The sequence below is a fragment of the Colias eurytheme genome, chromosome 21, assembly GCF_061535395.1.
Source record: "Colias eurytheme isolate Ceu_HAF_F1 chromosome 21, ilColEury1 Martin Lab GWU primary, whole genome shotgun sequence".
Taxonomy (NCBI): Eukaryota; Metazoa; Arthropoda; class Insecta; order Lepidoptera; family Pieridae; genus Colias; species Colias eurytheme.
The window spans coordinates 301,595-312,022 of NC_143000.1; the positions used below are offsets into that span (position 1 = coordinate 301,595).

The 10,428-nt window shown below is 34.3% G+C and overlaps 1 protein-coding gene and 1 long non-coding RNA gene across 6 annotated transcripts; both read left to right on the top strand.

Moving 5' to 3' along the window:
* Positions 1-1,322, top strand: LOC149898843 (uncharacterized). 2 transcript variants are annotated; one of them, XR_016457963.1, is made up of 5 exons: positions 1-158; positions 451-685; positions 813-884; positions 1,003-1,082; positions 1,158-1,322. It is a non-coding gene; the product is annotated as an uncharacterized LOC149898843 (long non-coding RNA). The 2 variants fall into 2 exon arrangements; XR_016457964.1 differs by lacking the exon at positions 1-158 and adding an exon at positions 188-362.
* A 2,304-nt stretch (positions 1,323-3,626) lies between these two features.
* LOC149898844 (dynein light chain 2, cytoplasmic) lies at positions 3,627-6,780 on the top strand. 4 transcript variants are annotated; one of them, XR_016457967.1, is made up of 4 exons: positions 4,018-4,107; positions 5,173-5,296; positions 6,008-6,226; positions 6,385-6,780. XR_016457967.1 is itself a non-coding variant. In XM_090114513.1 (3 exons), exons 2-3 carry the CDS (start codon positions 5,189-5,191, stop codon positions 6,167-6,169), a joined length of 270 nt encoding a protein of 89 aa, XP_089970639.1. In that variant the 5' UTR covers positions 3,627-3,757; positions 5,173-5,188; the 3' UTR covers positions 6,170-6,780. The 4 variants fall into 4 exon arrangements, 3 of the variants coding, with proteins under 3 accessions (XP_089970639.1, XP_089970640.1, XP_089970638.1); XM_090114513.1 differs by lacking the exon at positions 4,018-4,107 and adding an exon at positions 3,627-3,757 and having other exon boundaries at positions 6,008-6,780; XM_090114514.1 differs by lacking the exon at positions 4,018-4,107 and adding an exon at positions 3,677-3,828 and having other exon boundaries at positions 6,008-6,780.
* The last annotated feature ends 3,648 nt before the right edge of the window (positions 6,781-10,428 follow it).

Sequence of the window (10,428 nt, forward strand, 5' to 3'; positions counted from 1 at the left end):
TTGTATGACGTTTAACTGACAGGATATTGATAACTTTCAAATTTCAAACATTTGTACAGATTTGAGATTTTTGATAAATTCAAATTCAGTTTTAATTTAAAATGAGTTCAATGATCAATAAACGTTCTCGTTCGACGAATTGGAGTGAGGAGGATAAGGTACGTAATGTACACAAGAAATCTAATAGAATGTACTTATTTCCTTACATGTTTTAATGCTTATTAATAAATATATATTGCTCTTTAGAAAGTGCTTCGAAAATAATTAGTGCTCGAGCGAGCACATATTATATTAGAGAATAAGGATACGTCGACTAATACAAATACAGCAAAAAAACTTGCATGGGAAGATGTTTTGTCTTGGTTATTTTAGTTTTACTTATTCTAACAGTTTCTTGTATTTAATAAATTGTTACAGTGTAATAACATTATTATTGTATTTATATTTCAGTTATAATATCATTTCACTCCATAAAAGGGACTTAAGCCAAATACAAAATCAGTGGAGGAATTTGAAGAAAGCTAAGGCTTCGGAACACAAATTTAGAACGGCAAGAAACATGACAGGCGGGGGACCTCCGCCACCAAGTCCTCCGCCTGAAGATCAAGAGCTTATAGCAGCTCTTCCTAATGAGTTTGTGGTTGATAACAATCCTTTCGATAGCGATGCAACACATGGCCAACAGGTTTATATTTTTTACATTTTCTACTGCTATTATTCCTTAATTTGGAATATCCATTAAGGGATAATAGCGCTATGCATATATAGTTTTTTATTGTGAGATTGAGTAATTATATTTTATATATTTATAGGAAGTTACTAAGGAGTCTGCTGATGATACATTGAAATTGAATGAAAATGATGAAAGCACTGCACATGCATAGGTAATCATATTATATAATAATTTGTATAATATTTTTATCAGTTATGTTATACAAAAATATCAGTATTATAAATAAAATTTATATTATTTTAAAATAATTATTATTTTTTTATTTTTAGCCTGAATTGCCAAATTTCTCCACTGAATTGCCACGTATAAATCCTACACATCATATTTTCAAAGCTAAACCAAAAAAAACGTAAAAATTTCCTGTGCTTATTGTTCAGCTGTGATTTATGTGAAATAATGTTTAATGTTTATGTTATTTTTACAGTGGGAAATCAAATTCCAATTACGAGCATCAATTATTCCTCCTTGCAAAAAAAAGCAGGGAGGAATTAATGAAGCAACAACAAGAGTTGCATCTATTAAGAATAGAGCAAGAGAGGGAGCTTCACCTATTAAGAATAGAACAAGAGAGGGAGGGCTTCACGAGAAGAAGCTCCAAATACTTGCATTAGAGGAGGAATATTTAAAAAAAATAAATTTTGAAAAATAATAAAATATGGTTTTTATTGATTAAAATAAGTTTCAATATAAATGGCCCTGTTTATATTTTCGTCTTCATCTTCTATATTATCAGGGATAGTTGGATCGATTAATAATTGATTTTCAAGGCCTGAAGGATCTAGAAAAATACAAAATAAAGAATTAAAATATGCTTATTTTTTATGTATTGGCATTATTAAATATACTTTGTTTACATATTAGTTTGCACAAATACCTTGATTTAAAATAGACTCATTAAAGAGTATTGCTAAATTGTGCAAAACTGCACAAGCAACAATAGTGGTCTTGATCACTTGCAGAGACCCTCGCATTGTTTCGTTGAGTATGCGGAATCTTTGCTTCCACACCCCAAAGCAACGCTCTACAGTATTCCTCGTTCGTATGTGACTCAGGTTGTACCTTTCTTCTGCCTGTGTCCTTGGTCTTAATATTGGTGTTAGAAGATGCGAAGTACAAGGATACCCGCTATTTCCAATCAGCTTCCCATGAAATTCATTCTCCTCAAACCTCCGCTTTATTGAGCTTTCTCTATATATGCGGGAATCATGTGTACTTCCTCTCCAGTGACACACAATATCGCAGATTTTAAGGTCAGAGTCACATACTACCTGTAATTATTGTCATCAATATTATTATAAATTAGAAACACATAATAGCACACATAACAATGAAAATTTATTACTTTAAATACACTATGATCAAACTAAAATGTTATTGTACAATGTTCATACTTGAGTGTTAATGGAGTAATGTCCCTTCCTATTAACATAGTACTGTCCAGCCTCTCCACTCACTTTGCGTATCTTAATATGAGTGCAATCTATTGCACCAATGATACGCTTCATCCCGCATATTATGGCCTCAAATTTCCTAATTGCTTTGGCTTCCTCGGTTGAGTTCGACGGCATATTAATATAACGCGAACTTTTAGAAGCTAACGCAATAGCAACATTTCGGGACAAACGGGAAAGTGTCTGTTGACTCATTCTGTGAATGTCAGCACAATCTTCTTGGATCTGTAATGTAATAGATCGTTATACAGGCTTTTCTATTGTATATATCCAAAACTAGAGCACAAGTCACATCTACCTCATGCCGGCCCCAATATCGAATAACTGCCATCACTTGCAGTTCCACTGGAATACCGCCCCCTCGAGTGTCCACGCGAAGGTCATCCCGAATCAAATTAATGATTTGTTGCATGTTATTCTTTCCGAATCTATACCTCGACCGTAGTGTGGCCCTGTGGCCGCTACAAAAAATATATTGACACCATAGATTGACACTAATACCAGGTTATTTTAATTCTAGGTTGAAAAGTAGGTTTTTAATAAATAAGCACTCTCAGAACAATAGATTTATTTAATAAATGAAACGATACCATTTTAAATTTCGCGCTGTTTATGTATGATGTGCGCATGCCTTAATGCTCTAAGGCGCATGCGCAGGTTTTTATTATTTTATAATTTTAATAAAATAAATAATTCAACAATTTCAATGATGAGCCCATACGGACCTAACGGTAAAGAATACGATTTTGATAAAATTTGCCAATTTTGCTATGGATGGGGTGCTAAAGTGTAACTTTTTTATACCTAAAATTAAAAAAAAAATATTTAAAAAAAAACTAAAGGGGACCTAACGAAAAAATTGTGGGACCTTATAGGACCTAACGGAGACCTATCGATTGAGGTCATTTTTGACCCAAAATTCTATGGATGGGGTGCTAAAGTGCATTTTTTTTATACCTAAAATTTAAAAAATTATTAAAAAAAAAATTAAAGGGGACCTAACGAAAAAATTGTGGGACCTTAAAGGACCTAACGGGGACCTAACGATCAAGGTCATTTTCGACCCAAAATTCCATTGATGGGGTGCTAAGTTTGCACTGGTACCTTCTACATTAATCGGTGAAGAAACATCTGAAACATCAACTTAGGCTGCAAGAACAAAGTTTGAAAACAATAATTCAATATGTTATAGATATAAGTGCATTATGATTTAGAAATTTATCAAAATCACATTAAATATTTAACGCATTTGCATATATTATTGCATATATTATTTGCATTATATTATATAATACTTACAACATTAATATAATTTATCACTGAAAATAAAAAAAATTGTAATCAAAACACTACTAGGTTTATTCTTCAAAAAGGTGTATACATTTTTTAAACCTATATTAAAAAAAAATAATATTTTTGTATTTCGAAATTATTTTGGATTTCGAACGCCCCCTATCGTAAACGAAGGTAATCTACGGTGAAAGAAGCCTTTGAAAGAATCCTCTAGAAAGTAGCATTGAATCTCCGGTATCAAAATCGTTTCGTGAAAAATTATTCTTTTTTCGACGTAAAAGTGAGTATATTTGCTTTTGTGTCTTTCAATTATAATTAATACCGTTGTTCTGGTCGGTGTATATATAATTTGTAAGTATTTTCTGCAATTTTTCAGTAAAAATAAATTTAAGTTGCGGTGCCGTAACATATTAATATTTCTCCAAGGTTTACTTCAGTGTATGTGAGAATAGTTCTATCGATTTAATTCTGGAGTTTCTATGACAATGGCCTTTTTGCGGATATGTTTTATCTTTATTGGTTTTCCACGGCCTTATTTGAGTTCAGCGCTAACTGTTAATTGATGACGGGCTTTACCGCCAGTGCGTTAGTGCGAATATGTAAAAGGCGTCAAATTAAATCAGAATCCAGGTATTTATTTAGTAAAATAACTTAATTAAAACATAGAGCACATTAATGGCAATCAGGATCCCGGGTTGACCTTTACTGAAAGTTATTTTTAGCGCCGTTATTGAACATAAACAATAAATGGTTTGTACGCATGTGGAAAATCAAAGGAAATTCATAGACCTTTAGATAACCTAAGTACGTGCACATATTGAACCTTGTTTGTTTACAAAATCTCATGTTTTTAGTCCTTTGCAATATAAATGAACAGTTTCGATTGCTTTATCTTAAAAACTGATAAGAGATAACAATTGAATTCGTACTTGTCACAGTAAATTCCTTTACGCGTACAAAATTCTTCAGTTTGAAAGGTTGTAAAAATGAAAGTGTATTTGTCATAGTCATTCTTAAGTTTTCTACATAAAAAAAAAATACTGCTAATCTTTGTTTCACTTGCATTGTTGATAAAATAAATAAAACACCTAACACAATGATGTAGCTTTTGTTGTGTGAGTAGTAGAAGATGAATATCTACTATATAAAAATCTGTTTGGTTTCCTATATGACATCTAGCTTGCATATGCATCTCTGTAATTCCATTAGAAATCATGTTGCATTATGACAGCTTTCAATGTAACTCCGCTCAAACTGTGAATCATAGACCCTTTGATCCAATTATGATGTTTCTGCATGTAAAATATATTAATGTGAATAAAATGGAAAGGATTACTTATTGACACATTGTCAGCTAAATATTGGGTTAATTTTTTTGTAACATCTAAGAACAACTGTACATGGGCAGCTCGAGCAGTTAACGGCTGAGCAACATACACGGACTGCTTGAGTGGTCGGTTGTTGACTGCTCGAGCTGTTGCTACAAACCGCGCAGTTGACGGCTTGAAGCAGTCGCGACGGCTCGAGCAGTCATGTATATGGCAGTGAATGTCTATAGTTCACTACGCGGTCGCGGCTTCAAGCCGTCGGTCTCAACTGTTTGAAGCAGTCCGTGTACGGCCCTAAAAACATTGAACTACATACATTGTACTTTTTATAAAACAATTTTTAAGTAAATTAAATTTGATCTTACAGCTACACAACTGACAAGATGTGCGACAGGAAGGCAGTGATCAAGAATGCTGACATGAGCGAGGAGATGCAGCAGGATGCTGTGGACTGTGCGACGCAGGCCCTCGAAAAGTTCAACATTGAAAAGGTAAAACAATCGTACATGACATTAAAAGTGCATAATTTAGTTGGAAAGTGAAAATAAGACTTTATAATCATTTCATTCTTTATGAATTTTCATGTGGAATTTGCAGTGTCGGTATTCAATATTCTAATTGCAGTAGACTTTAACCTGAAAATTAATAATGTTAGGTGATAAGTGATAACTGAAAATATTATGTCAACACATTAGAATATTATGTTACTTAAATTTAAACAGATTGCTTGATAACAGTGGACATTAGATAGTGTTAGCAATGTAAATCTTATCACATAACATGTAAGTAATTTAAATTATTTAATTACACCTTAAATTTGTTTCAGCAAACATTTTTTGTTTCAAATGTCAAAACTTGAGATTTTTATGTGAATACATTTCAATAACTTAATGTTATCACATAACAAAAAACATTTTTTATTTATTTGTGTTATCAATGTAAAGACCGGTAAACGTAGACCACAGTGAATTTAGATAACATTGTTTTAATTTTTTTCAAGCGGTTTCTCTTTGATTTGGTGACATTTACAAAAAAAAAAACAAATTCGTTATTCGTTAAATTTGAAGCTTTATTTAAAATTTAAACCTGATCAAAAGTATCTTCTAGATTAATTACTATTTAAAAAAATATAATTTTCTGCGTTTTAGTTGAATTTAATTTTTGAAATAACACAATTTAGCTAATTACTTATCGGTCGTCAGGACATAGCGGCGTTCATCAAGAAGGAGTTCGACAAGAAGTACAACCCGACGTGGCACTGCATCGTGGGCCGCAACTTCGGCTCGTACGTGACGCACGAGACGCGCCACTTTATCTACTTCTACCTGGGGCAGGTTGCCATCCTGCTGTTCAAGAGCGGCTAACTGCCCCCCCCCCTGCCCCACACTCGGATCAGCCCGGTTTACACGCACACTCTTTACCGCGTGATTGAGTGCGCGGGATTGAACGCGGGAAAGCACGCGCGCGCAATTGCGAGGGATTGTTTCGTCACGTTTTTTTTATGCACTTATTCTTTCGCGCGCGATTATTCGTGCGTTTTTGAGGAAAGAGGAAAGATTGTGCGTGTAAACGATGATCGCGCGCGATTGAACGAAGGAAAGCGTGGCGCGTTGGAGTGTGTGCGGAGTGGACGAGCAATCTCGTTCTGTCATCGTTGAAATGCTCGCTCTTTCCCGCGTGAAAGCCGAATCGCGCGCGAAAGAGCGTGCGTGTGAACCGGGCTACTGGATGAATGTTGCTCGACGGCTGCTGCGTGATTGACTCGTTTGTTTATGCTGGGCATCCAGAGTGAGAATTTACTTGTGTAAACGTTCACGTCTAGTATTTATTAAATTTTAGTTAATTCCTAGACTATACCTAGCATAGTGAAGTCATATGTTAGTACTTATCTAAATTTATTGTTTTTTCTTTGTTAATACGTTCACTGGAGATATTTTCAATACTTCTATTATAATTAAACTTTCTTACAAACCAACTTGTCTTTTATTTGGAACAGTGTTTATTCGATTTCAGACTGTAGGTATGTTGAAGAGATTATTTATTAGAGTTATACCACAATTATAATAATCAAATTTTGTCTCATGCTTCAGGAAAACTAAGTGAAATTACTTCAAGAAAATAATTACAACATAATATATAAGTAGTTGGAATTGAAGATTCTAGAATATGAATTGACTTCGAATATGAAGGCTTAAAAGTGCTTCAAATGTGTTTATATGTGATTGGGTCTGTGGTTGGGCCATTAGAGCTAGTCTCAAATATTACCAATACTTTCTGGTTCACCTCATAATTTATTAAACAAGGTCCAATGTACCTCAAGCAGTGTACTGCAAGCTATAAAAACATTCTTTGATGTTGTAGTTGAACCTTCTGAATTTTTTAAATATGAACATCAAGATTTTAATACAATAGTGACATCATTGGGCATTTATCCTGGATATATCCTGTCCAGTAGTTTAGGAGCTTATTTAGTACCTACAAATAAACATCGACTTGCAAACCAAGTCAAACACTGAGGAGTCAAAATATTTAAATAGACAAAATATATAAAACAATGGAAACCGAAACCCGAAAAATAATATTCTCAATCTTTACATAGAAGTGGAATGTCATAATTTAGCCCTAGATCAGCCTTAGCCAGAAAATTATAAACATGATGGGCACGCACATTATATTTTCAACATTCTGCATCATAGGCTCATTTTTTTTCCCACTGTATGTATTGACAAAGGCGATCATCGTCCTCCACGTTAGCAAGTGTGGGTTGGCAGATTACAGGTCGTCGAACTTTTTCTCTTTAGATATTATGCAGATTCATTTATTGAAGCAGTTGTGTGGGTAGATAAATAAAAAAGAGCGCGTGTGACGACACGTATCAGAAGTGAAACTTCTTTGGCAAGATTTAAAGATAACAAAATCGTCGCCTTACTCCATGACGTGACGGTATTGCCAACGCGTCGAGTCCTTGAAATTTTACTCAACTTGCATAGAAGAAGTTTGCAAGATGGCCGCAACTCGCCAGACGTCACGTATTTTCTGACGGATGGAAGGTGGATGATTGAGTAAGTACCTAGCTATCGTATGCCTACCCGCTAACTTGGTTAAACGGCTAATTTGCAGGTATCAGGTTATTAAGGTACACATAAAAACAATACTACACGTAAATTCTCATATCTGTTTTCAAATTATACATATAAAATTTCATACAAAACGGTCAAGCTGTTTCCGAAGAGGATTGCAACTAATACTTACACTGTGACGCGATATTTTTTATAATAAATTAAAAATAAAATTTACAGCTAATAAAGCTATCAAGTTATAAAAGCTTCAAGTAGCAGGTAATTAAAAGAGTTAGGCCTACAAGCTCTACAAGCTATGTAGGTCACGGGGTCAGGTCAAGGACTAAGGATGACGCATCCAGGTAAGTCGTGTGATCCAAATAGGGCTGTCACATGTGGATTTTATTCTATTTGCGAAAAATACTGCATTGCACTACGTTTGATAAATCGATAAAGAGCATCTCTTGTTAGTGACACTGCAGTAACGAAAATGTTGGTACTTACTAACATTTTTCATGAAGATAAACACGAGAATCTGATGTTATAGAACTTGACGCTGTTTTACATCTATTTATTACACATACATACTTATTACATACGTATATACATAGGTACGTATATACATAATGTATATACATACGTATTAAGAAGATACATTTTGCATCAATGGTGACTATTTTAAACGAAACTGAATATTCCTCATAAATTCCACTGTTAACTTTACTGAGCAAAACATAATATTTTTACTGATTTCACATGCACAGTGCACTCTGACTTCTCTGACATAGAAAAATTAGGTTAGCCTATTACACAAATTTAAAAAAATAATTACCTAACTAATTACACAAAAAATAATCGCCAAACAATCGAAAACAGGAACGAGCAGCTGAAATAAAGCATAATAGTATATGTATGGGCTGCTGATTGATATGATATGATATCCCATACACTCCTTTAGCTGATAAATTGATAGTTGATGGTTTGATGGTGTAAAACAAGTTATTGCCTTCGATCACTTTATTGTTGATTGCTATAAACTAATGATAATATGATATTGATATATTTGATAGTTGATTGATAATGAGATTAATTGATATAGCGCGTACACCCCGAGCGCTTTACACGAGCCGCGAGCGCAGACCAACTGGGTCAAGATGTTCTTGTCACCATAATGAAATAGGATCGTGTAAAGCGCTGAGTCAGGATGTACGGCTAGCCCGTACATGCTCCCAGGCCAAAAAGATGATATTGATGATATGATAATGATCTAAAACTAAACAAGGTGATAAACAATAAGAACTTATATCTAATGATGATGATATTACAATATATGATCTTAAATGCTAAACACAGGGGGAGATTATACATTGAACATTGATAGAGTGTTGTTTGGGGAAGTGGACCGATCACACTTTTTGCTTTTTGCACTTTCACTATCACTTTTCACTAACACTTGTTGCTGCAATGGCGAGCCCTTAGCTCGCGCCACCGGCCCCAGCGGCCGCTGGAGAGGCGAGCCTCTGGCTCGCGTCGACGACACCGGCGACTGCTGTAGTGGCGAGCCTCTAGCTCGCGCGGGAGACCCCTGCTGCTGTTGTTGAGACGGTGAGCCCCGTGCTTGCCGCCTTGCCCGCCAGAATAAGATGCCACCGATCACCAGTATGGTGACCATGGCGAGATAAATCATCGCATAATGATGTATATCGTGATAAGATATACCATCGATGACTGGATCAATCTTTTTGATGTTGTTAATTTGCTCTTCAATCTTTATAATATTTGATGTGATATTATTTGTACTCTCATCGGCTGGCAGGTCCGTTAATGATAAATTTACTAAATTATTGATAGGTGATAACCATGATGTGTTCATATCAGGTGTTATTTGCAATATATTGTTTTTCTTTCTATAAGTTTGAATATAAAATTCTGATGATTTTATCAAACAATTTTGATCAATTGATATGATTCCGGTGTTATTTAATTGGATGGCCATAAGTTTTTGTTCACATAATATCTTGTACTGGCAATTGTTGCAGCAAAAATAAAAGTATTTATTGGGTTTGTTGATTGAAACTAAAATATTCTTGCATTTATTCATAACAGTTAGACAGCTGTTGGAGTTTTCTGCTTTCTCACATAAGTCTTTTTCGCTATTAAAATGATAAATAGGCTTGTTAATACGACACAACATTGTCTCTATGTTTTGATTCTCACAAACATGTAATTCGATCTCTGATAGCATTATGAATGAGTCTTTCTTTATATTTAGCGCCAGGTATTCGCTAATAGGTACTATACTGATCATATTTTTTTCAAATTGTTTTGGAATAGCAATGATCTTGAGTAAATCATATGTATCTCTAGTGACTAGAGGTATTGATATTTCGAATATGAGAAACTTTTTTGATAATCTAGCTTTGATCTTTAGCAATTTATAAATACTTGATGGATTCGTGGGGTCAGTGGGTAGTGATAAATCTTTTGATAATTGGGATGATATTATGTTCAACTCTTCCTGCAGTTGCTTGGGGGTTAAAAAGTGAATGTTATATTTTCCATTA